Source organism: Delphinapterus leucas, chromosome 14 (assembly GCF_059928025.1).
Source record: "Delphinapterus leucas isolate spDelLeu-1000000601 "Yukka" chromosome 14, BTC_Dleu_Yukka2, whole genome shotgun sequence".
Classification (NCBI taxonomy): Eukaryota; Metazoa; Chordata; class Mammalia; order Artiodactyla; family Monodontidae; genus Delphinapterus; species Delphinapterus leucas.
The window spans coordinates 9,995,814-10,023,649 of NC_143142.1; the positions used below are offsets into that span (position 1 = coordinate 9,995,814).

Genomic DNA, 27,836 nt, shown 5'->3' on the forward strand with positions numbered 1-27,836 from the left:
AGCCTACTTACTTTCGTGCGAAGTGAACTGCACAAGAAATAGCAATGATGAGAAGGCCAATAATGATGGAGGCGAAGGCCACCCACTTGGCATTCCTCCCAAGCCGCTTGGATCCTTCGATGTCTCCATCATTGTAGCTGTTCAGAGACTGGAGGACACAAGGGAAGAGCTGGTGATGACAACCCACAGGGAAAGATATGGCTTCCCAGGCTGATCTGAGCAGGTGGCACGGTTACCACTTCCTCCAGGAAGTCTTCCTTGAACTCCCAGTCTGAGTTAACTTCCTCTTCTGTATTTCCTGATTACTTTCGTCTTAATACTTACCGTAGCATATTGAACAGACTGATTTGGCCTCTCCCATTAAGTGCTTTGTGGGCAGGGACCATTCCTTCTTGTTCAGCACAGTATACCGGTGCCCAGTGCAATATCTGTCATGTAGAAGATGCGCGATAAATATCTGTGTGATGAAAGGATGAATGGGTATATCTGTCTCATCCACTAGAATAGGGGTTTGCAAACTATGGCCCATAGGCCAAATCCAGCCTGCTGTTTTTATAAACAAAGTCTGTATGGAATGCAGTCACAACCACTTGTTTACTATTGTCTGTAGCTGCTTTTATGTTACAACAATGGAGTTGAGTAGCTGGGACAGAGAGCATAGTGTCTACCAAATCCTAAAATATTTACTAGTTGGTCTACGACAGAAAAAGATTGCCCGTTCCTACACAAGAAGGTCAGGGACATTGGCTGAACTGTTCACCTCTTTGCCCAAGCCAAGCTGCCATTCATCTGGCACCTACTCATACAGCTTTCCCAACTGTTAAAATATTGGAATACTTTCGTACTGGTTGGTAAACAGCAGCTACCCGTCCCCAATGTCCCAGCCATCCTGGCCTCTCCTCTGAGTTACCCCAGGCTTCCCCATGATCCAGCAACTGCAGGGTATCAATGGGCTCAGCAGATTACCCTTGTGCAAAGGCCCAGAATCAGATTCTGTGCCCCTTTGAGCAATGTCTGGGCCATTGCAGGGACTCAAGAAATATGTATTGGCTGAATGCGTGAATGAATACATCCATTTCCCTACAGAATATGAGTTCATTGAGGGCATCTTGGAGTCCCAGGCAAAGTAGAGGTGCTCAGAGAATCCTTGCTGCTGAGCTGGAGGCCAGATGCCATTCTTCTCTCTTGTAATAAGCTCTCTTTATCGTAACTCCCATTGCTGAGAATTCCCCAAAAGTCATGCTGCAGCCCAAATAAGACTGGAAATATGCATTTATAAGTTAGGGACAGAGTGACCTGATCCATGCCATGAACTGTAGGTTTCCGTGGGAACTCTATTCTTGATCCTGAAAGCTCAGCACTTCAGTAATAATCACCCTTCTTCGTTGACTCTTAAGGGGAATGAGGCATATGCAGACAATTACAAGCCAGAGAAGCACCCAGTATACCACAGAGCTTTCTGCTTCCAGGATCTTCCATTAATTCTTGGACCCGGCCACCTTAGTCAGCAACAGGCTGGGAGACTCGCCTTTCCCAGGGAGTCTTGCTTTTAGGCCTCTTGTGTGAATGGGAGAGAACTTGCAACGATGCCAGGGACTGCCAGCAGGGTGAGCTCCAGAATTCTGTACGCTGAATTCTTGGAGTTCTTAACTCTGGGTGCCCATTAGAAACACTTGGATAGTATATTTTAAACAAATACAGATAGCTGGGCCCTATTCTGCAGAGACTCTGATTTAACTGGTGCAGGAACCAGACACCAGTTTTTCAAAAATTGTGGTGAAATGTACCTAACATAAAATTTACCATTTTTGGTGTACAGTTCAGTGGCACTAAGCACACTCACAGTGTTGTGCAAACATCACCGTAATCAATCGTCTCAAACGAAAACTCTGCACTCAATTCAACACCTACTCCTCATTCTTCCCACCCTCCAGCCCCTGGCAACCGGCATTTTATGTTGTCTCTATAGATCTGACTATGCTAGGGACATTATACGAGTGGAATCATAGAATATTTGTCTTTTTATGCTTATTTCAATTAGCATAATGTCCTCAAGGTTCATCCATGTGGTAGCATGTGTCAGAATTTCCTTCCTTTTTAAGGCTAACATTCCATTTTATGGATAGAGCACATTTTGTTTATTTACTTATTCATTGATGGATACTTGGGTTGCTGCCACAGTATTTGGCAGTCTCAGGATTGAAAAGCTTTGGTCTAGAGAGCTATCCTTAATATCCTGCAAGGTCAAGATGCTTACCACCTTAAGATTTAACCCAAGGAAGTGTGTCACAGAGTATGGGCTCTAAACGCAGAGAGATCTGAGTTCAAATTCCATGTCTTATCAGCTGTGAGAATTAGAGCAAATTATCAAGCTTTCTAAGCCTTGGTGTCCTCATCTGTAAGTTGGGAGCAACAGTAATAACACCTCCTTCATATGAGAGGTGCTAATGAGTTAATGCAGGCAAAGTGGTTAGCATCAGTCCAGGACATAATATATGCTCAATACGTGTTACCTTTTATTGTGAATTGCCACTGCCTGTTTTATTCTTCTTCTAAAGCTGAGATCCTTGGTGTGCGATAGAATCATCTGGGCTACTTATCAGAATTACAGGTGATCAATCTCTACCCCTTGACAGAACAGAATCTGGGGACCCAAGTTTGGGAAACTTTGTTTTAGAGGCTTCACAATCAAAGTCAGTGCATAGAATCCTAGAACCCCAAATTGTGAGTTCATGATCAGTTTAAAATTATGTAGATTCAGACCCTCCCAAAATGATCATTATTCTATCATGCTACCTTGGAAAACCCAGTTTTCAGATTAGTTCTGGTGATGTTTGTGTTTTGCTGCAACCAGAGAAAAAATAATGAGACACCCCCCGCCAATCTCCCCACAAACATTGTCAACTCTTGGCTGTTTAGATGAAAAACCAGTTTCATGTTCTCAACAGCAGTGACAACGGAAGTGGGAAGAACAGCCAATGTGTGCCATGTTGAAGGGTACGTCTACATCTTTGCATTGCCCATGAGCACAGGTGAGATGGGGGCTACCCAGGCCACTTGACTTGTCTGCTGCAGGTCAGAAGAGTCATGCTGGTGCCTGGTTAAGGGGGATGTGCGTGCAAGACATGAGCAAATCCTGCCCAACCTCCATCACCTGTTGCCAGTCTGGCATCCTGTATGTGACCCTCCTCCCTGCAATTCACCATCCCTCTGGGGCTCATAAGGGAGATGTTGAGTCATTCCACGAATGGGTCCATGGTTAGCTTGAAAAACAGATGAAAAGCCTCTTTCAGTATTAACTGTGGACTCTTTTCTCCCCAGGAGTCCTCTAATGAATCCGTTTCTTCCTCTGGTTCTTGAAGAAGGGGCTGCCCATGGGTAAATCTGCTGGGTAGATGTAAGGATATGGGGGGAGGGATGAGGGTGGGATATTTTAGAACTCCCAGATTTCTACTCTAAAGGACTTCACTGGTGTGGGGCTTGGGCTTCAGGGTCATCAACTAACAATGAAGCAGGAAAGGATTAATTACCCCCCCCAATTCATTGGCTGTAATTCTTTTCTCTCCCAACTGGAATTGCATATTAAGTGTCTCCTGGCAGATGCTACAGACTGAAGTGGTAGAAATGGCTTTTAGAGAAAATGCATGGTTTATAAATCTTTTTCTGAAGAGCTTAAAAAGCAAACTATCCCATCTGCTGTGGAAGAACTAGAAAGAAACAAGGGATGGCTTCAATATTTAAAATTTATATGATCTTCTTAGTTCTTTCACAAATTATGAATGAAATTTGTGAACATGTAAAGCATTCAAATGCTACAGAAACATATGCAGTAAATAGTAAGCTCTTCTCCCAATTCTATTTCCCAAAGATAACAGTGTGGTATGTTTGCTTCTAGATTTTTTTCCCATGAATAATATGAAAGGAAAACAACTGACACTTTCTCCTGTTTTCATTATCACTAAGCACATCATGTATCACAGTCATGAGAAAGAAATAGTAATTTGTATCCTGAGATTAAACCAAGAACAACAGGTTAGTCTATCTAGCCCGCATCCCTCTGATATTGAAACCTTGAGTATTTCCCCTAAGTCTTGGCAAAGAATTTCATCCTTGCCTTTTGCTATGTGGATGCCTAAACACAGGTCACTTCTTTTGTGGATATGTAATCTTTTGAGAAAGATACTGTTCTGCTTTACTTTGTAATCACGAACAGATTAATGTAAAACTTGGTAACCTTGGCAATTTTGCATTTGTTTCCTTTACATACTTGTGCTGTGCTTTTTATTTGGCTGGCTGGTCATTTTGAGGCTGGACTTCCTTATATTTCTTTTCAAATAAAATTTTTTCTTTTCTAGTTGCTTTGGCCTCTGAGTTTTTCTTTGACAAAATGATAGTAACAGATAACATTTATTGAGCATTTATTATGTACCAGACACTGTGTTAAATACTTTTCAAGGGTTATCTCATTAGTCCTCATAACAACCCAGTGAGGCAGATGCTTTGTTTTCATTTTACTGATGGGAAAATTGAGGCACAGAGAAGTTACGATTTGCCCAAAGTCACGTAGCTAGTTTGGTTCTCTCTCTCTCTCTCAGAGCTTTTCATTTTTTCCTTTTCCTCTTAGTTAAAAATGTGAATAGTATTATACTATACTTGTTCTGAAAGTTGCTTTTTTCCACTTGTTATAGGGTGGGTGGCTTTCCAAGCTAGTGCTTCTGGGTCTATCTCATTCCTGTTTTCTTTCTCCAGTCATGATTTAAAGTATATTGATAAACTCCCTAATGTTGCATTATCCTTGATTCTTGGGGAAAATCTTAATTTGTCATGATGCATTTTTGGTGGGTAACTTTTTGTTTTCAAACAACTTCAAACTTTCAGAAAAGTTGCAAGTATAGTTGTCTCATTCTTTTTAATGGGTTTGTAGTAGTCACTTAAATGGTCACACCTCACCAAAAGACATTTCAGTTATTTAAAGTTTGTGGCAGTTACATAATATGCTGCAGTGGACACCCTCATTCATATTTTTTGTACACATTTGAGCCTCTTTGGATGGATTCCTAGAAACGGGATTACAGAGTCAAAGGGTAGATGTATTTACATTTGGAGACATAGTCAAATCGCATTGCAAAAAAGCTATATAAATTTATATTCCCACTAACAGTATTTAAGTGTCCTTTCCTCCACAACCTTGCTAACACTGTATATTATCAATCTATTTTTGCCATTTTAACAGGTGAAAAAGAATCTCTAAATAACATTTCTTGATTAATAATGAAACTAAGTCAAATTCACACTTCCACTCAAATGTCACCTCCTGAGAGAGGCCTTCTCAGATGAGTTTATTTAAAACTCTCCCTGGTGACTAATACAGTGCCTGGAGATCAGTAAATACTTGTTGAATTAACAAATATATGTATGGATGTTTATTTGTCAAATGTATTTCCTCTTGATGAATTTTATACTTGTATCTTTTGTCTAGTTTTCTATTGGTTTGTCTTCTTATTGATTTGCAGGAACTTTTTATATATTATAGGTCAGCAGTGTACAAAAGAAATATAATGGGGGCCACATATGTAATTTAAAATTTGCTGGTAGCCACATTAAAAAGGCAAACTTGGGCTTCCCTGGTGGCGCAGTAGTTGAGAGTCTGCCTGCCAGTGCAGGGGACACGGGTTTGTGCCCCGGTCCGGGAAGATCCCACATGCTGTGGAGCGGCTGGGTCCGTGAGCCATGGCCGCTGAGCCTGAGCGTTCAGAGCCTGTGCTCTGCAACAGGAGAGGCCACAACAGTGAGAGGCCCGCGTACCGCAAAAAAAAAAAAGACAAACTTAACTTTAATAATATATATTTTATTTAACCCAACATGTCCAAACTATTATCATTAAAAACTACGGCACTATTTCAAATACTCAATAGTCACATGGCTAGTGGCAACTCTATGAATAGCACAGAAGATAATATACATTAATCTGTTAGGTGTGCTGCAAAATTTTCTCCCAGTTTCTCCTGTTCTATTGTCTTTTTCCCTAAATTATAACTTTTATTTATTTATTTTTTAAACATATATTTTAAATTAAAATTATTTATTTATTTTTTGTTTATTTTTGGCTGCGTGGGTCTTCGTTGCTGCGCCCAGGCTTCCTCTAGTTGCAGCGAGCAGGGGCCACTCTTCGCTGCAGTGGGCGGCCGTCTCATTGCAAGGGCCTCTCTTGTTGTGGAGCATGGGCTCTAGTCATGAGGGCTTCCGTAGTTGTGGCACACTGGCTCAGTAGCTGTGGCACACGGGTTCTAGAGTGCAGGCTCAGTAGTTGTGGTGCACGGGCTTAGCTGCACCGTGACATGTGCAATCTTCCCAGACCAGGGCTTGAACCCGTGTCCCCTGCATCGGCAGCAGGATTCTTAACCACTGCGCTACCAGGGAAGTCTCATAACTTTTATTTTGATGTAGTTTAAGTTTCACAAAAAGTTACAAAGATAATACCAAGAGTTCCCATGTACCTTCCACCAAGCTTCCCCTAATGATGATATATATATATTTTTTTAATAAATTTATTTATTTATTTTTGGCTGCATTGGGTCTTCTTTGCTACATGCGGGCTTTCTCTAGTTGCAGCGAGCAGGGGCTACTCTTTGTTGCGGTGCGTGGGTTTCTCATTGCGGTGGCTTCTCTTGTGGAGCACAGGCTCTAGGCGTGCGGGCTTCAGTAGTTATGGCACATGGACTCAGTAGTTGTGGCTCGAGAGCTCTAGAGAGCAGGGTCAGTAGTTGTGGTGCACGGGCTTAGTTGCTCCTCAGCATGTGGGATCTTCCCAGACAAGGGTTCGAACCCATGTCCCCTGCATTGGCAGGTGGATTCTTAACCATTGTGCCACTGGGGAAGTCCCCAATGATAATATTTTAAGTAACCATAGTACTTGGTCAAAACCAGGAAATTGACATTGGTATGATATTATTAACTCAGTTATAGATCTTATTCAGATTTCACCAGTTTTGACGTGTACTCCTTTTTTTGTGTGTTTGTGTGTGTGTGTGTGTGTATTGTTCTATGAAATTTTGTCCCATGTGGATTGGAGTGACCATCACCACAAAGGAATTCTCTCATGGAAGGTGTGGAGAAAAGGGAATCCTCCTGCATTGTTGGTGGAAATGTAAGTTGGTATAGCCACTATGGAAAACAGTATGGAGGTTCCTCAGAAAACTAAAAATGGAATTACCATATGGTCTAGCAATCCCACTCCTGGGCATATATCCAGACAAAACTATAATTCCAAAAAGATACATGCACCACTCCTATATTCATAGCAGCAGCACTATTCACAACAGCCAAGACATAGAAACAACCTAAATGTCCATCGACAGATGAATGGATAAAGAAGATGTGGCATACACACACACAGACACACACACACACACACACAATGGAATATTACTCAGCCATAAGAAAGAACAAAATAATGCCATTTGCAGCAACATGGATGGACCTAGAGATTATCATACTAAGTGAAGTAAGTCAGAAAGAGAAAGACAAATACCATGTGATATCACTTATATGTGTTATCTAAAATATGACACAAATGAACCTATCTATGAAGTAGAAACAGACTCACAGACATAGAGAACAGACTGCGGTTGCAAAGGGGGAAGGGGTTTGGAGAGGGATGGAGTGAGAGGTTGGGGTTAGCAGATGTGAGCTATTATACATAGAATGGATAAACAACAGGGTCCTACTGTATAGAACAGGGAACTATATTCAATATCCCATGATAAACCATAATGGAAAAGAATATAAAAAAAGAATGTATATATATGTATGTGTGTGTATATATATATATATATATATATATAACTGAATCACTTTGCTGTACAGCAGAAATTAACACAACATTCTAAATCAACTATACTTCAACTAAAAAAAAAGAAATTCTCTCATGTTACTCTTTGTAAGTCACACCCTCTCTCCATGTCCATGTTCATTGTCTTTTAACTTAGATTTGTGGCATTTGGATATTGCCCAGAGTTCCTTTCCAAGCTGTGAGACTTCCTCATAATTTCATAAACCGATGACCCTTATTTTAAGGTGCTAGATAGCAATTTGCTGTCTCTGTTCACTCTGCAAAGTATGTTAGAAAGAACCTTTAGAGGGACTTCCCTGGTGGTGCAGTGGTTAAGAATCCACCTGCCAATGCAGGGGACAAGGGTTTGAGCCCTGGTCGGGGAAGATCCCACATGCCGCGGAGCAGCTAGGCCCATGCGCCACAACTACTGAGCCTGCGCTCTAGAGCCCGGAACCACAACTACGGGCCTGGGGCCTGTGCTCCGCAACAGGAGAAGCCACTGCAATGAGAAGCCACCGCAGTAAGAAGCCCGTGTACCACAAGGAAGAGTGGCCCCCGCTCGCCACAGCTAGAGAAAGCCCGTGCACAGCAACGAAGACCCAACACAGCCAAAAAATAAATAAATAAATAAAATTTTTTTTTTAAATGAAGGACCTTTAGATTCTTTCCAGTTTTCATCTTCCACTGCGAGTCAAATGAACGTTTCTCAGCATGTAGAACAAATGGGCTGTCCTCACACATTTTATAAGGTGCTGAGTCCCCAGTGGTGCCTTTTCCCTCTTCTGTGAGCCTGGGCTTGTGCTGGCAAAATATAAGTCATTACAAAACCTAAAAAGAGCTTCCAGGTCTTGGTCAGCTGCCTCGAGCCAGCAAAGGTCACACTTGGACAGAAAAGTGGGCAAGTTCCTTCCTCCTGTAGTAAATACTAGTGACGTCACGCTCACTGCGTCTAGTAATTTCAAGCTTATTTATACGTCCCTTCCCTGGATGGACACATGATACGCAAATACCCGGGAGCCAGAAATGAGGGAGACTGTCTCTACGCCCAATCTCAGGAAGACTGCAGCAGGGACCAGCAAGACTGTGTTGTGAGGCCGTGCAGCCAAGCCTCCTGGCTACCTGTCAGAACGTACAGGTAATTTCCGGCACCCACACTTCCAAGGAGACACCCAGAATAACCCCGTAAATTGTGGTAACTGGAGTTGAACGCCGATGGGTCCAGTGTTCTGGGAATTTGTGGCACTTTACATCAATGATACAGCTGCTCTCTTGTCCTGAGCCAGGAAAATACAGAAAGTACTTTGTCTATTCCCTCTGGTCTTTACAGCAGAACTCTTGCTGCATTCCACATGATGATACCAGCTGAGACAGCATCACCTATGCGGTGGCTGTCAGGTGAAGATCTGAATTGTAACTCTCTCAAGTTATACTTTTTATATTCCCTATATTGGTGGCTGTACCTTAGAATTGCCTATGGTCCCAAAAATGCCCATAAAAATTCCTATGCCCAAGCTCCATCCCAGATCAACTGAATTAGGATCTCTGGGGATAAGACTCCAGAATCAGTATTTTTTGGAAAGCTTCTCGGGTCATTGTGAGAAGAGTTGAGAACCACTATCCTGATGGACAGCCATTCATTCACTGAAAAGCTACTTATTAAGCGCCAACTATGTGTCAGGCACTGTTCCCTGCCCTCATGGAGCTTACATTCTGGTAAAGACTGAAAATAAATACTCAAACATGCAAATAAACAAGATTACAGAATATTGCTAAGGTAGGAAAAATGGGGTGGTGGGAGGAAGGGAGGGAGAGAGAGAGAGAGAGGAAGGAAGATGAGATGAGGCTGGAGGTGAAGCCAGGGGCTATGATAGTTACAATAATGAATTATCATGCTAAAATAATAGATAATATTTATGGAGTGCTTATCCTCTAGAGTGCAGGCTCAGTAGTTGTGGTGCACGGGCTTAGCTGCACCATGGCATGTGGGATCTTCCCAGACCAGGGGTTGAACCCGTGTCCCCTGCATCGGCAGGTGGATTCTTAACCATTGTGCCACTGGGGAAGTCCCCAGTGATAATATTTTAAGTAACCATAGATTAGTACAGGCCAGGTCCTGACCTAATCATTTTATGTGCATCATATAATTGCACCTTCACAGTAACCTCATGGGAGCAAAACGTTTTATCCTCCATTTTATAGGTGAGAACACTGAGACTCAGAGAGAGGGAAGCAAATAATGTTTCTGTTGTCAAAGGCAACTTCCTAAGGGGCTACAAACTTAAGCAAAAGACAGTAAATTCACTGACAAAGCCCTTACAATAACTACTTCATTATGTCCCCCAAAACCCAAGAGCTAGATTTAATGCATTATTGATAACCCAGCACCAGATAGCTGACTTGATTCTAATAAAAATTTGGCCACTGATTAAAAAACTGGGGCAAATATATCTCTCATCTGAGCTACTGATCTCTCTGACAAAAACTCATTCATTTTCTTTGTTTTTTTCTAACACCAAACGTGCTCAGAATTTCCACGTTCACCCTCAAATAAAACTAGCCCCCAAACACCAAATAATAACAATGGAAGACACTGTCAGTTATTTTTTATTTTGGCTTCCTGGTCATTATGGATTCAGTAAATTAATGCACATAGGTGCTTAGACCAGTGGTTGGGAAATAATACCAATAAGTATGAGCTATTATATTGATATTATTATGTCATATGCCAACTGAGGAAGATGAAAACAAATGAGCTATTAAATATACTTCGGTAGAGTCCACATCCCCTTGCCCAATTGCCCTCCTTCATGATTTTTCCCAGTGTTAAGAAAAAAAGACCTCAATAAAAATCAAGAGTTCCACCATTAAGTCCCTTTCCTCCTTGGTAAGGCACAGAAGGTGCATTTCTGTCACTTGGGACAGGTAGCAGAGTGACGCCTTAGCAGTCAGTGACATCTTAGTGGAAAGTGGCTTTTCTGGAAAGCTCCTGATATCTGATAGCATGTGAGGGGATGGGACTGGAAGCTCTGAGCGGCCTCCCATCGTTGGCTCCCCTTGCCCTTGGGGTGAGGCTCATATTCTCATTCTCAATTGTGGCCTTCCAAGCCCTCCAAGGCCTGGCCCGTGGCATGCTTCTCCAGCCTCTTCTGGAGCCCTCCTCCCTGCTCACCCCCTACCTCCTTCCTGGCCCTGGTCCTCGTCTAGGTTATTTCCTCTGCTTGGAGCTCTCTTCCCTGTCCGTCCCATGTGGCCAATGTCTGCTCATTCTTCCTGTCTCAGCTTACAGGTCAACTTCCTCAGGGCAGCCTTCTCAGGTCACCCCATCCTAAGTAGGTCCCTTGATCTAGGCTCTGACTCAGCCCTGGTCTGTTTCCTTCTGGAAAAGGACAATCAAAATGGAGTTGGTATTGCTAAGAGAGCTCTCAAGGCCACTAAGAAAGTGTGACTTATGCACATCTCAGCCTGGATGGAATCTGAACTTTGACCATTTATGTCTTTTTTTTTTTTTAACAGTCATGCATTTTATTTAATCTTTCTACCTCCTTTGCATTTGAATTATTTCATAATATTACTTGTTTAACCATATCCAGGTCAATTATCATTCTTCTGAGAACAAAGACATAATCAACATAAACAACGCATAATTCCCTGTTCTTAATGTTGTTTGCTAATATAATACCTTTTCTCAAAGAAGGTGATATTTTTTAACATCTTTATTGGAGTATAATTGCTTTACAATGGTGTGTTAGTTTCTGCTTTATAACAAAGTGAATCAGTTATACATATACATATGTTCCCATATCTCTTCCCTCTTGCGTCTCCCTCCCTCCCACCCTCCCTAACCCACCCCTCTAGGTGGTCACAAAGCACCCAGCTGATCTCCCTGTGCTCTGTGGCTGCTTCTCACTAGCTATCAGTTTCTTTACATTTGGTAGTGTATGTATGTCCATGCCACTCTCTCACTCTGTCCCAGCTTACCCTTCCCCCTCCCCATATCCTCAAGTCCATTCTCTAGTAGGTCTGCGTCTTTATTCTCATCTTGCCCCTAGGTTCTTCATGACCTTTTTTTTTTTTTAGATTCCATATATATGTGTTAGCATACGGTATTTGTTTTTCTCTTTCTAACTTACTTCACTCTGTATGACAGACTCTAGGTCCATCCACCTCACTACAAATAACTCAATTTCATTTCTTTTTATGGCTGAGTAATATTCCATTGTCTATATGTGCCACATCTTCTTTATCCATTCATCTGTTGATGGACACTTAGGTTGCTTCCATGTCCTGGCTATTGTAAACAGAGCTGCAATGAACATTGTGGTACACGACTCCTTTTGAATTATGGTTTCAAAGAAGGTGATTTTTAAAAAAAAAATTTTTTTTTTAATTTTTATTGGAGTATAGTTGATTTACAATATTGTGTTAGTTTCAGGTGTACAGCACAGTGAATCAGTTATACATATACATATATCCACTCTTCTTTAGATTCAACCACTTACGTCTTAATGTAGCGTCCAGAACATCTGCCTGCTGTTCCAGAAACTCCAGATACTTATCAGACACTTACCCTAAAATAACTCATGTCAGTGCATCCCTTCAGGACAAGCTATTTCCTTTCTTGAGTCAGAATCAATCATAATTCCTGCCAGACAGCTTTAACAGCCTTGTGGCTTTTGCCTTTATAAGTCCCTGACTCTTTCTCTTCCCTGGAACATTCTTTCAGTTTCATCTGAATCTATGTCTCCTGAATTGCAATTCCTAACATCCCAATGAGCTCTTTGCTTATTTGCAGGCTTCTGCGTTTTCTTGGTCAACAGCTCTTGGTGTGACTCACGGTTATTGACACTGTTGCTTATTGACCTGAGTGTGTGTTACTGTGAGCTCCATGAGGGCAGACACCACGTCTCTCTTTACTCACCACTCCCTTTCTAGTCCCTAATGGAGGGCACTTAGGGTTCCTTTAATTCCCTTATATGAGGTCAGAAAACCAAACAAATCCACAAGCAAAGCAGACAGACACCAAAACAAAACAATCGACCAGCATAACTTTCTGACCAACCAAGACGACCTGTTATTTTGGTACTGGCAGAACAAAGGGTAAACTGAGTCACCTAACTTTCTGTGTCAGAGTTCCGAAGGGTGGGCTTCTGCCTTAGAATGGCAGACACGGGTTTGCTGTCTGAATGACCAGAAGAAAGAGTTTTTGGCTCGAGGTCAAGCACTCATGAAGGAATTTTAGTTCTTTAGCCTTCACTTTATAGGACAGAGTCACTGGCGATTTTTCACTTAAATGGAACCTACCCTCCCAACATTTGTATGTGTGTATGTGAATTGTGCTCTGCCCAATTTTATTACAGACGTTATACAACAGATATATGGATCTTTAATATGGTAGCAGCTGAACCCAAAGGAGAATAAAGCCTTGGAAGGATGGATCTGAACCTCAGTTTTCCTCACTCGCAAAATGGGGATAATAGTACCTACAACACAGGTTGGTGGTGAGACTTAACTGAGATGAGTATAAAAGGGCCCAGCATTATCTCGCGTAATTCTGAAAACAATGCAAAGAGGTCTGCGTTAACATTCCTGTTGTAGAGGTGGGAAAACCTAGACCCAGAGAAATTAGGTGAAGGGATAGAGCCGGGACCTGAACCCAGGAGTTGAGTACAGAGCCTGAACCCTCACAGTGTCTGCCTTTGAATCTACTGCCAGCCTAGTGTTCACATCGCAAGGTAAAGGAGAGAAAGGCTACAGGCAAAAAAGGAAGGGTTTCGCTAAAAACTTTGCAACACGCAGACAGTTCCCTCCAACAAGGGCCACAAAGCAAGTGAAAGAAACAAGGCCCAGACCACCCACTAAAAGAGGAGAAAATATTTGCAAGTTAGATATCTGATAAGGGACTTATATCCAGAATATATAAAGAAGTCTTACAACTTAACAATAAAAAGACAAACAATTAAAAATGGGCAAAGAATCTGAATAAACATTTCTCCAAATAAGATATACAAACAGCCAACAAGCACATGAAAAGATGCTCAATCTCATCAATCATCAGGGAAATGCAAATCTAAACCACAACAAGATACCTACTAGGTTGGCTAGAATAACGAAGACAGGCGATGACAAGTATTACTGAGGATGTGGAGAAACTGGAAGCTTCATACATTGCTGGTGGGAATGTAAAATGGTGCAGCTGCTTTCGGAAAAAAAAGCAACTGACAGTTCCTCAAAAAGTTAAACAGAGAGTTACTCTATGACCTGACAATTCCACTCCTAGGTATATACCCAAGAAAATGGAAAGCCTATGTTCACACAAAAGTTGTACATGAATATTCATAGCAGCATTATTTATAACAGCCCCCCAAATGGAATACTCAAATGTCCTTGTTTCTTTTAAAATTTACTAGCCCAAGCCCAAACCCTGTTCAGATTCTTTACTAACTGAATACCCAAAACCTAAGTTTGTCCTGTCGCTTCTTCACAAATTTATTGTTTCTTTGTCTGAAAGGTATAAAAGCTGCCTACCTTGGCCACTTCTTTGGTCCCATTTCTAGAGAACTCTGTGTGCACAAATTAAAATTTGTTTCTTTTTCTCCTGTTAATCTGTCTTGTGTCAATTTTATTATTAGTCCAGCCACAAGAACTCAAGAGGGGTAGAGGGGGGAAATTTCCCCTCCCTGACAAAGCCAAACATGAAAGGTCACATAATGTATGATTCTATTTATATGAAATATCCACAAAAACTAAATTCACAGAGACAGAAAATAGATTAGTGCTTGCCAGGATCTGGGAGGACAAGGGGATGGGGAGTGACTGCTAATGGGAATGGGATTTCTTTTAGGGGTGGTAAAAATTTATTGGAATTAAATAGTGGTGATGATTGCACAACCTCGTGAATATACTGATACCAAAACCCACTAAGTTGTACACTGCTTTGTTTTTAAAGAAACAAGACCAAGTGACAGAGCTTTTGCACATTGAGGGTTCCAGTGGGTCAATGATGGAGCCCAAAGAAACTGGCAGGATCTGGCAAGAGATGGTGGCAGGGCTTAGAATCAGCATGGGGGTGCCTGGCGGTTACCCCAGAGCCCACCGGAAGCAGCAGCCAGGCCTGCACGTGTTAATGGCTTTGTGTGAGCATGTGAGAAACATCTCCTAGAAATACGGAGAGAAATTCTGTGGGGAGTTGATTTAGCAGGGAGGGATAAAAACCAGTGAATCCTGGGCTATTGTGTATAAATGTAAGCCCCATTTAAATGCACAGGTCATTAATGCCCAGGGAAACTGGGATCCAGACAAAAACAGATCCTGCTTCAGGGACCAAATTAACTTTGAGTAATTGTTCTAATTTGGAATGACGGTCGAAGTAAGAGTAAACCAAGAATTGATGCTAAATCTGGGAGCAGGCTGGCTTGAGACCAAAGCAAATTAATGGTCTGTTAAGAGCTCTTGTGTGACATCCCACTGGATAACAGAGCCCTACCTTTCTATTTATTTATTTATTTATTTATTTTTTGCAGTATGCAGGCCTCTCACTGTTGTGGCCTCTCCCGTTGCGGAGCACAGGCTCTGGACGGGCAGGCTCAGCGGCCATGGCTCACGGGCCCAGCCGCTCCGCGGCATGTGGGATCTTCCCGGACCGGGGCACGAACCCGTGTCCCCTGCATCGGCAGGCGGACTCTCAACCACTGCGCCACCAGGGAAGCCCCCTACCTTTCTATTTTGTGGCCTATTCTGGGATTCCTTCCTGGGGGAGTTAAATCCATTTTAAGTGGATGACATAGATGTCATAGCATATGTCCCTGGAACACACAAAGCTTATTCCACCCCAGGGCCTTTGCACCTCCTGGCTCTGTCCAGGTCTTTCCATGGCTGGCTAGTTCTTATCCTTTAGTCTTTGCCCATTACCCTTTCTAAAGTAGGTTTTCTTCACCACCTGCCCTCACTAATCCTTCTCTCATACTTCCCTGTTTATTCTCTTCACAGCGCTTATCACTCTGAAACCATCTCGTTTATGTGCTAACTTGTGTATGGCCTGTCTTCCCCGACTCGTATGTAAGTTGCCAAAGAGCTGAGACTTTGACTGTCCCATTCGACAAGCAGGGGAAGGCTGTGGTTGTCCTGTGCTGCCCAGGGAGGATTGGGTAATTCTGCCCAATTTGGGGGCAGAGTAGATCCCTTTGGTTGTGAGTCTGAAGCCACATGCTCCAAACACCTCCTCTGTTTTATTTCCTGTGTTTTATTTCTTAAGTGATTCAGAATTCTTGAGGGGAAGCAGTGTTTAATTTGCTGACCTAATATGTAGACTGCTTTTAGTCACGAGAACCCGTTAGCTCACAGATGTCCAGAGTGTCAGCTGTATTTATCTACCTGGTCGCCACAGTGTCTGGCACATAGTAAGTGTACAAAAACTGTTGAATGAATGAATGAATGAATGAATGTGTGAGAATCCCCGTTCCCTGCTTTCTACCCTTGAGAAATGTCAGCTGAAAATTTCCCAGGTCCTGTGCCACCTTCTCTAAGAGAACTGAGCACACTCAAGTGATGCTTCTTTGTGTTGACTTAAATCTCTCCTCCCTCGTCTGAATTCCTTCTTCCAGCTTTTCTCTTTGAACTTCAGAGCTAACTGCCACGCAATCGGCTTCCTACCATGGTGGCAGGGGCGAGGAACGGCCATAAATGGAAGAGAAGCCTGGCGACCCAGGCTTTCTCTGTCTTTGGCAATGCAGATGTCTGTTTGCCACATCCTGCCTCCTCTGTTTTCCTTCTCATTGATAATGGGTCTTGGACTTTGCCACAATCAAGCACAGATGTGGAAGAGATTTTTTGGGGGGGTTCATGGGATGTCTGAAGTGATGGAGACATCCTCTCTGGTGTCTGCCATTTCCTTCTATTGGTAGATCCTTACTGAGGAGATAGTGTGGCTCAAGGGAAAATATTATGAACCACGTGTCCTTCAAAAGCACGAAGAACTCATCTCAGGAGCATCAGGGGCCTTCTAAGTGGGTGAGAGACAGAACAAACAAATGGGCTTAACTATGGAAAGCAGTATGGAGGTTCTTGAAAAAAATTAAAAATAGAACTACCACATGATACAGCAATTCCACCCGTGTGTATATATTCAAAGGAAATGAAAACAGGATCTTGAAGAGATATCTGCACTCCCATGTTTATTGCAGCATTATTTGCAAAAGCCAAGATATGGAAGCAACCTAAGGGACCATCAATAGGTGAGTGGATAAAGATGTGGTATATATACACACATACAATGGAATACTATACAGCCATGAGAAAGAAGGAAATCCTGCCATTTGCAACAACATGGATGGACCTTGAGGACATTAGGCTAAGTGAGATAAGTCAGACAGAGAAAGACAAATACTGTATGATATCCCTTATATGTGGAATCTAAAAAAGCCAAAGTCACAAAAACAGAGAGTAGAGCGGTGGTTACTAGGGGCTGGAAGCTGGGGACCTGGGGAGATGTTAAGTGTACAGATTTGCAACTAGTAGATAAACAAGTCCTGGGGATCTAATCACAGTACTGTGATTATAGACAATACTGTATTACAAACATCAAACTTCTAAATATCAAAGCGACTAGGTCTTAATTATTCCCACCATGAAAAAAGAAAACGTAATGATGTGACATAGTATAGGTGTTAGCTAACGCTATGATGGCAATCGTATTGCAATACATAAATGTATCATACCAAAATGTTATACATGTCAAACTTACACAAAATTACATGCCAATTATATCTCAATTAAAAAAAAAAGTGGGCTCATATTAGTGGAGGTGAGCTTCTGCTTAGGTAAAACCCCAGTAAAATCAGACCCAAAACAACAAAACTGCTATTTTCTAACCATTTCCTTTGGGCAGAAACTGTGCTAAGCTGTGCTTTCTCTATCCTTAGAGATTTTCAAGACTAGAACAAAACGTCAGAATAAAATAGCATTTGTCTTGACTGAGCTACAGAGCTGACCATTTCAGCTTCATAAGAACGTATGGGGCTTCCCTGGTGGTGCAGTGGTTGAGAATCTGCCTGCCGATGCAGGGGACACGGGTTCGAGCCCTGGTCTGGGAAGATCCCACATGCCGCGGAGCAACTAGGCCCGTGAGCCACAACTACTGAGCCTGCACGTCTAGAGCCTGTGCTCTGCAACAAGAGAGGCCGCGATAGTGAGAGGCCCGCGCACCGCGATGAAGAGTGGCCCCCGCTTGCCGCAACTGGAGAAAGCCCTCGCACAGGAACGAAGACCCAACACGGCCAAAAATAAATAAATTAACAAACCAATGAACCGACATTAAAAAAAAAGAACGTATGAAGTAGAAGTAGCACCACCCTTCAAGGTGGAGAAGGATTCACTTATCTACCACTACCCATTCTTCCTTCTTGCTGAAGATTTTTATTGTCTTTAGAAAAATCCTTATTTCTGACTAGAAATGAAGTCTAAACATTTATTATAGAAAAATTGGAAAATAGTAAAAACTTATTATAGTAAAATCTGAAGTTATAATAGCCAAGGTTTACCAAGTACTTTGCATATATTATCCTATTGCATTCACAGGGCAACCCCTTGGAGGTAGGTGATATATATTTTTTTAAATAAATAAATTTATTTATTTTTGGCTGCATTGGGTCTTCGCTGCTGCATGCGGGCTTTCTCTAGTTGCAGCGAGCAGGGGCTACTCTTCATTGCGGTGCACAGGCTTCTCATTGCAGTGGCTTCTCTTGTTGCGGCGCACAGGCTCTAGGCGTGCAGGCTTCAGTAGTTGTGGCACGCGGGCTCAGTAGTTGTGGCGCACGGGCTTAGTTGCTCCGCGGCATGTGGAATCTTCCTGGACCAGGGCTCGAACCCATGTCCCCTGCATTGGCAGGAAGATTCTTAACCACCGCACCACCAGGAAAGTCTGGAGGTAGGTGATATTGTTTCCAATTTACAGATGAGGAAACTGAGGCTCGGAGGTTAATTAGCTTCATCAGTGTCACATGACAGCAAGCAGGGAGCCAGGAATCAAACCCTGGTGGACCTGATAATAGCATTTGTGCCCTTAACCTTTACAGTTATAACACTGTCCATATTCCTGCCACTTAGAATCACTGTAGACATTTTGGAATGCTTTCCAGACTTTTCCCCCCATGCATGTTCATGTGTGTGTGTGCATATAGGTGTGTGGATACTTTTAATTGACAGAATGTGTAAGGGCGTGTGATCTTACTGCATATACAACTTTATATTGTCTTTTTTCCCCTACTTGATCTTTTACTTTAAACATTCCCCTGCATCATAAAAATTCCTCAAAAGCATGATTCTAACAGTTATAAAATATTCTATGTTCTAAATGTATGTATTATAATTTAGTCAATCTCTTCTGTTGGAATCAATCTTTATCTCCATCTTTAATCTTTCACATTTAAACCACAACAATGACAAACATCAATTAAGCAGTTACTCTGAGCCAGGCACCATGATTCATGCATGTTAACTCACTTCATAATTCATTTCATAACTAATGCTGGGATGAACATCTAATATGTAATGTCATGCCTCTCCACTTAGTTAATTTTTAAAAAATTTTTAATCTCTTGGTGAAGCTTTCTTTGTATAGATCTTGCTTGTTTCCTAGGTTTATTTCTGGTATTTAAATTTTTTATTTGCTATTGTGACTTTGCCAGTATTTTGATCTATTGAGTTGCCAATACTGAAATCCTAATTTTAGAACATGTTCCCTTTGCTTCAAAACACCTATTCTCTCTTTCAAAACCATGCTCATCTTTATCATCCCTTTATCTCTAGTAGATATTTGCCTAATGGGAAGTAAGTAAGGTTTTCTCTCTTTCTGTGTGTGTGTCTCTCTCTCTCTGCCTCTGTTTCTCTCTCTCTCTCTCTCTCACACACACACACACACACACACACTCACACACCTGTGCAAACTTACATCCATGTCTGAACGTAGTCGGAGATACTTCTGTCCAGGTGTAAGAACTCTCTTTATATAGATCAATATTGTCTTAGATCCCAAACTCCCAGAGAGCAGGTTCCATCAAAATAGCCTGATGGATGTGGGTACTCGGTAAATATTTTTAGTAATAATGTCTGAGTTTTCAGAGGACTCTGGGGTTTCTTGTTTAGATTTTGCTTGCTCCTAAGTTTCTTTGCCTAAAGGTAGTGCTGGGAATTCAGAGACTAAGCTTTTAGATCATAAGGCACATTTCCTTGTCATCACCATTCATCTATTCATGCTAATCTGTCTCCTTCTTGGGCTTCTGGGCTGTTTCTCTCTATAAATATCTTCAAGGACAAGTGAGAATTGTCCTTTTGCCTGTCTATCACTAAAATAAAAAAACTAGAGAGAAATTCTGCCAGGCTTGATGGAGAGTATTACATGAATGTTTCTTATATCAATGGAGCAAGGCTATTAAAAGAAAAAGCTCTCAGAACATCAAGGCTGTGTTCCTATCCAAGGGCAAGCATGGTCATCTGATTATAATGCTTCAAGAGGCCAGACTGTAAACTTCATGGGGGTGAGGACTGTCATGTGTGATTTTGTCCACTAGGGTCGCCTTTCAGAGCCTTGTTTCCTCATGGATAACCGGGGAGAACCGCTTTCGTCTGTGTCTCGCTGGAATTTTGTGACGAACAAGTGGAATTGTGTCCATGTGAAAATGCTTTGAGAAGTAAATATATATGGACAAATGTAACAATACTAATAATACTAATAATAACAGCAATAGCACACTATCAAAATTATCCAGAACAAAGAACAAATGAAGTTATCAGAAGAGGCAGTTAAATATAGGAGGTGTCCTTTAGTTTGGGGAATAGAAAGCAGGAGGTAAAGGGTAAAGGAAACAGAAAGACAAATTTCTGAATTCCACCTGTAGAAAAGAAGCTAATGAGGGAGGAGGAACATCAGCAGAAGTCTGGCTGGGGGACACATTACAAATATCTGCGTTGGGACTTCCCTGGTGGTCCAGTGGTTAAGACAATGCACTTCCAATGCAGAGGGTGCAGGTTCGATCCCTGCTCAGGGAACTAAGATCCCACATGCCACGTGGTGTGGCAAAAACTATATATATATCTGTGCTGGGCTCAGTATCAAAAAAAACCAAACAAGCCAGTCAAAATATGGGCAGAAGACCTAAATAGACATTTCTCCAAAGAGGACATACAGATGGCCAACAGGCACATGAAAAGACGCTCAACGCTGCTAATTATTAGAGAAATGCAATTCAAAACTACAATGAGTTATCACCTCTCACCAGTTAGAAGGGCCATCATCAAAAAGTCTACAAACAATAAATGCTGGAGAGGGTGTGGAGAAAAGGAAACCCTCCTAACACTCTTGCTGGGGAATGTAGATGGGTGCAGCCATCATGGAGAACAGTATGGAGGTTCCTTAAGAAACAAAAAATAGAGCTACCGTATGATCCAGCAATCCCACTCCTGGGCATATATCCAGAAAAGGTGAAAACTCTCATTCAAAAAGATCTATGCACCCCAATGTTCATAGCAGCACTATTTACAATAGCCAAGACATGGAAATAACCTAAATGTCCATCGACAGATCAATGGATAAAGGAGATGTGGTGTCTGTGTGTGTGTGTGTGTGTGTGTGTGTGTGTCTGTAGTAGAATATTACTGAGCCATAGAAAAGAATGAAATAATGCCATTTGCAGCAACTTGGATGGACCTAGAGATTATCATACTAAGTGAAGTCAGACAGAGAAAGACAAATATCATATATCACTTATGTGTAGAATTTTTTAAAAATGATACAAATGAACTTATTCACAAAATAGAAATAGACTCACAGACATAGAAAACAAACTTACGGTTACCAAAGGGGAAAAAGAGGGGGAAGGGAGAAATTGGGAATTTGGATTTAACAGATACACACTACTATACATAAAATACATAAACAAGAACCTATTGTGTAGTACAGGGAACATTCAATACCTTGTAATAAACTATAATGGAAAAGAATCTGAAAAAGAATATACATATAAAGCTGAATCACTTTGCTGTACACCTGAAACACTGTAAATCAACTATACTTCAATAAAAAAATAAAAGCACAACATCTGAGCAGGAAAATAAAAAACTGTGTTGGAAGAAAGGTAGAGAGGTGGGTCTTTAGGCAAGAATGTTAGGGATGAAACACCCTGCATTATTACTCTAATAGCAACAACGGATCAACTCATTAAAAGTGAGAACCAATGTATCATTAAGAACAGTATTTCCCAAAGTGTGTTCTGTGGCGTATTAGCCTGAGGATCAAAAGATGCTAGGGCACATGCTTAGTAAATGTCCTATGCTATACTGTTCCATCCAAGAGCCACAGGAAACAGCGGTTGGCCAAAGGCTTCACAAGACCTCCAAGGAAAGCAAACAGTTCACTTTTGCTTAACTTAGCATTCGACTTCTCAATTTTCCCCCATATTCCCTACCCCTTTTTTTATTGATAAAACTTGTTTATATCAGGCAGAACCAGTTGTTTGAGAAGCATGGTTTTGGAAAATACCACTGAAGTCCAGTTGAAACACAGCGTTGATGGATGAGCCCTGGTAGAGCCTGGGTCAGATAGAAAGAACGCCCAGTTTGGTTTGTCTTTCATCCTGTGGATATTTACTTTCTTTTTGACCACAGACCTTGTCTTCTAGAGCAGGTGTGGTCAGGCTCTGGGCAGGACTGTGGCTTACTGTGCCAGCCCATGTCCAGATAATGGATTTTGACAATGGTTTCAGATCAATCATCCATTATCAACTGCATCTTCTGCTGGTTTATGAGACCTGTTGCCTTGTTTTGAAGATTTCTCTTTGCCTTTTGTTTTCTGTGCTGGAGCCATTTTCTGGATCCTGTGTCTTTCTCTTTCCTGATTTACTTCCTTGTATTCAGGGAGCACATCCTCCCATAGCTTTCTGAGAAAAGGTATATGTCAGATGTTTTTTTTGAGATCTTGAATGTCTGAAATTAATATTTACCTTCAGACCACAGCAGTTATTTATTCCAGTGACACATTTACTGGTCACTGTTTTTATTTTTTTATTTTTTATTTTTTTGCGGTACACGGGCCTCTCACTGTTGTGGCCTCTCCCGTTGTGGAGCACAGGCTCCGGACGCGCAGGCTCAGCGGCCATGGCTCACGGGCCCAGCCGCTCCACGGCATGTGGGATCTTCCCGGACCGGGGCACGAACCCGTGTCCCCTGCATCGGCAGGCAGACTCTCAACCACTGCGCCACCAGGGAAGCCCGTGTTTTTATTTTTTATCAAATTTTGCTAGTCTCAATAAAAACAGAAAAACTGCTACTGGAAAAGGTAATGGCTTGTATCCCTAACATATATGCGTCATCATCCTTATTGAGTTCATCATCACATCAATACTTATGAGTTCTAGCTGTGTTTTAGGTAATGCCATGAAACCATTTAACTTTTATCGTTTAATCTCCACAACAGCCCCTGAGTTGGTACTGTCACAACCCTTAGTTTACAGGGTTGAAAAATCAAGCCTCAGAAAGACTGAGACAGCTGCATGAAATCACAAACGTAGCAAAAAGCACAAAAGATGTGAACCTCGCTGGTTGGTGTCTAGACAGATGCTGTTGGTGTGAGGGAGAAGTTCTGTTGAAAGAAGGCTTATAATTCACCTAATTAAAACTCATTGGCTATTTTGTATCTGTACTTCGAGTGACCGAATTGGTTCAACTATGCAAAAGACTGTATCATAACATCATAAAAAAATGGAGGCTCGGCATGGACTCACTTCCAGTCTCTTGAGCCAGGCAGCAAATTCCAGCTACAAAACCAACAGGCTAAATTTGCCAACACTCCTGCAACTTGCCTGGAACCTTTTTTCTTCCAGAGGGCAGAGACCTTGTTGATCTTATTTACCACTTGACAGAGGTAAAGGAGTATACCAATGCCTGGAATAGAGAGCCTGGCATATAATAGGTGCTCAATAAACATTTGTAGGATGAGCAAACATTCTTTCTCCAGGGTAAAAGCCATGTGGATAGTCTCCAGCATTCTATCTTTCAGATGGAATAAACAGAGATAGCCAGGGATGAGCGGGACCACAATGCATGAGGCCTGAAAACCATCGTGGGCTTTACTTTCCAAGCCATGTGCTGCATCTGTATGGAGGAAGGGTGCCATTTTCAAATTCACATGTGCAATATGGGCTAGCAATGGCCCAGTCTGGGGGAGATTCTTGAGATATGTGTCCGTGAAATTGAGTACAGTTAAGTGCACTGCAACAAATAGACTTTCAGTACTTGGGGGAAGCAAAGACTTTCATGTCCCTGCCTCTGACAATGCTTGACCCACCAGTGTTTCAATACAACAAACCATATTGTACTGATTCTCATTGGTGGTGCACTGCCTCACAACCAGGACTCTATTAGCTCTGCACGGGATGGTTAAAAGAGCACAGATGCCCACAGTTTGAAGAACACTCTTCTCAAGTGTATATTTTTCAAAGTAGTTTTATTATCCCCTAGCACCTACTTCAGCTCTGTGATTTTACAGAAGACTTCTCAGGCTTGGTTTAATAAATAAAGATATTGATTGTTTTGAGATTGCTGGCTCTTTTTACAGTTCTGGGAACTAGTTATATTGAGCCCTGTCAATATGCATCATCTCCCAGTGTTTATTGATTGGGGTGCTATTGAGTTTGGGGTAGGTCAGTTCTTCATTCGGGTGACAGCCTCCAGCACTGTAGAATATTAATACTCTTAGCCCCTCCCCAAATGCCAGTAGTGCCCCAAATCACTGAGATACACAAATACTCCCCAATATGTCCAAGTGCTTCCATGGGGAATAGCACCACTATTTAGTGCCTCAATTTATCACAAATTACAGATGAGTAAGATCTGAAAATAGCCAGGATTGAACATCACAAGACTCCCTAGGGAAAGAACACACCTGGCATTTGGTGGGCCACCTTCCTCTTACACACCCTTCCACTTCCTCTTCATCCCTTGGAGTCTTTATTATGAAACCTGTCAAATCGGGATGTGCACTGTTTCAAAGGGAAGAAGCTTCCAGTACCTTAGAGGGAGTGCAATGAGGAGGGTGTAGGAAGCTCTTTTTAGAATTTGGATTTCATTAATTTGATGTTCTGTTTGTTTTCATACATGGCATATGATGTTTCCAGATTCCAAATCTATCCATCTTTCTGACAATTATTGCCCGTACCTAGCACAAAGCTGGTGGCTTGACACGCTTTTCTTCTGTTTTATCCTTACAACAGTTTTGCCTCCACTTAAAACACCTTTTACATTCTCATTTTCTAGGTGAAGAAACCAAGGCTTTGAAAGGGTATGGAACTTGGCCATAGTCAACTTTCTGACTCCAGTGTCTACTTTCTGACAACAGAATGGACTCTTGCTGTAAATCTAGTGAAAAAGTCTTGGTGGAGGGAATGGGGATGAGGGGACCAGAAAAAGCTTTCTATTCAAAACACATACAAGTCTTATCCCCCAGGACACACCAAGTAGCATCGCTAGCGTCCAACCTGTCACCACCCGCTGGAGTTTTAGCTCATCTCAGATGAACGTGGGGTGTGGGGAGCCTTTGCAGGCAGTTCTCTCGTTGGCATTGGGAAAGGGGTAAATCGGCTGTCGATTCATTAATAAACCAGGACACAGTGTGGACACCAATACCAGCCAGAGAGTCTGCTGCTGCCTGGAGAATGTGGCTGCTGCATCCTCCCCCTGCTTTGCTGCCAAAAAACAAAAAGAACCCAAGACCGGATATCTTGGGAGAGGAAAGGAGGAAACTGGCTGGTTGGTCCAAAGGAACCTGATACGGTGGTTCCGGGGCTCCAGTACAGGATAGAGCAGCAGGAGTAAAACAGACATTGTGACCCATTAACACCATTCATTCATTCAGGCATTCATTCAGGCATTCATTTTGTAATATTTATTGGGCATCTACCACCTGTCAGATTCTCTTCTAGGTAAAGGTACAGCAACAAAAAACAAGCAACAAGCAAATATCCCGGCCCTCAGAGAGCTTATATTCTAACGAGGGGACACACACAGTAAGCATGTTAATAAGTGAAATAATATATCAGATGCAGACGAGTGCTTTGGGCAAAAGCTATCGGGGAAGGGAGAATAGAGCTTGTGGGGGGTTTGATTTTAAACAGCGATCAGAGAAGCCCTCAGCAAGCGACAAGTGAGTAAAGCTCTGATACCTCCACCATGCTGGGCACTGTGCCAAGCGGGTCACACTTTATCTCATTAATACAACAACCCTAAGACATATGGCTTTGATTATTCTCATTTTACAGACAGAGAGACTGACGTTAAGAGAGATGCATACAGCTAGCTAGTACATGGTGGCACTGGGATTTGAACCCAGGTAGTCAGAACTTCAGCGGCTGAACGCTTGAATGTTGGTGCAGATAGCGTACAAACGGGGTCTGAGAGAGGGCAAGCTGCGCGTGCAAATGAGGTCTTCGCGTGTACCCACGAAGCGAATACGGAACCACCCACGGGCAAGTGAGGGCGGGCTTGAAGGGGGAATGGGGGCGACGGCTCTTGATCTTTACTGTGCTGAATCCGGACTCTCCCGGGTCTGTGGCTGGAGAGTTCGGTCAGGAGAGGTGGGGAGGGAGCTCACTGCAAGGGTTGTCCCGGGACAGTGCCCGACCAGCTGCTCCAGTCAATAAGGTTAGGACCTCGCGGGCGCTCCTTGCCCTCCCGGTGGGGTTCGCACGGAGCTCCTACCTGGGCGGAAGAGGGTGGTGGAGGCGAGCTTCGGAAGCGGGGACTGGAACGCTCAGAGAGAGGCACGCAGCTCGGGAGGCCAGCGCAAAGGGCGCGCGGAGCTGCACGGGGTGCGGGAGTCCCCGGTGGGTTCCCGGGAGCTCCCAGGCCGTAAGACCCAGCGGTGGAGGGGCGCCTGGGAGCCCTTGGGGGACACCAAGAGAGGCGGGCATAGGGCCCCGCGCAGGAAGTGAGAGAGGGACTACGACATGCTGGGGCAGAAAGAGTAAAAGGTGAGCTCGCACACTGCTGGTGAGAGGGGCACAGGGGTAGCCCAAGAAAGGCCTGGAGAGCGGGGCTCACTGGAAAGCGGGGTCAAAGGGTGCCGAAGAGAGCCAGGTAGAGGGAACTGGCGTAGGAAGAAGTGCGAAGGGACGGGAGCCGCAGAGAGGACGTGCTGAAGTGTGGGACCAGGGGCCTAGAGGACATCGGGGATCGCCTGGGGACCCTCAGAGAGTGGCGGAGGCGGCGCGCCGGGCGCGGCAAAGAAAGGACTCCGTGCTAAAAGACACAGACAGTGCCGCGCGCTGGAGAGGCCGAGCCCCGGCGGGGCGAAGAGCGGCGCAGAGCCTGCGCGCTCAGGGGACGGGGCGTGCTGCTGCCTGTGAGGGTGGCGCGCTTTGAGGCTCCAGAGAAACAAGCTGAGAAGAATCGGATGAGCGCCCAGGAATGTCGGAGGAGGCCGGGAGAGAAGCGGGAATGTCCGGGGAAGAACCTCCCCGGGACGGAGAGAATGCACCACGGGCGCTGCTGGAAGAAGTGGAAAGCGGGCCTGGGGGAGGCTTGGGCCGGGCTCTGAGAGCCACAGGGACCGCAGTGGCGGCGCTGATGGCTGGGGGGAGAGTGCGGAGAGCCCGAGAAAGGTGAGCAGGGGCTGCGGAGGACAGAACACCCCCGGTGCACGCGGGGCCGTGAGGAAGGGAGCGGCCGAGGGCGGAGAGTGCGAAGAGTCCCCAGGAGGGTCCCCCAGGAGGGTCTCTACACGCCCAGGTCTCTCCTCCCTGGCTGCTGCGGGCCCTCGTTCACTCACCATGATGGAGAAGACTAAAGCCACGATGTTGATGGGGTATGCGGGGCAAAAACAAGAGACGATGGCGAGCCACAGGTAGTTCTTGGGCATGGGCACGGGCACGTCCTCCTCGGTCTTGTCATTCTCAGTGTTGGCCTCGGGGCTGCTGTCCAAAGCCCTCTTGAAGTCCGAGCTGGGAGCGGACTGAGACAT

At 43.4% G+C, this 27,836-nt stretch overlaps 1 protein-coding gene and 1 non-coding gene across 2 annotated transcripts; one reads left to right on the forward strand and one right to left on the reverse strand.

The window, feature by feature from the left end:
- Window positions 1-27,836, reverse strand: TMEM233 (transmembrane protein 233). Its single transcript, XM_022598160.3, has 2 exons — window positions 27,645-27,836; window positions 1-148 (listed from the first exon to the last, which is right to left on the reverse strand). Exons 1-2 carry the CDS (start codon window positions 27,834-27,836, stop codon window positions 8-10), a joined length of 333 nt encoding a protein of 110 aa, XP_022453868.2. The 3' UTR covers window positions 1-7.
- TRNAG-UCC (transfer RNA glycine (anticodon UCC)) lies at window positions 20,803-20,875 on the forward strand. Its single transcript has one exon. It is a non-coding gene; the product is annotated as a tRNA-Gly (tRNA).

Coding starts and splice junctions, on each gene's coding strand:
- TMEM233 (XM_022598160.3), bottom strand. CDS start 27,836: ATGTCTCAGTCCGCTCCCAGCTCGGACTTCAAGAGGGCTTTGGACAGC. Junction 149..27,644: donor CTTTAGTCTTCTCCATCATG/GTGAGTGAACGA, acceptor TGTGTCCTCCAG/TCTCTGAACAGCTACAATGA.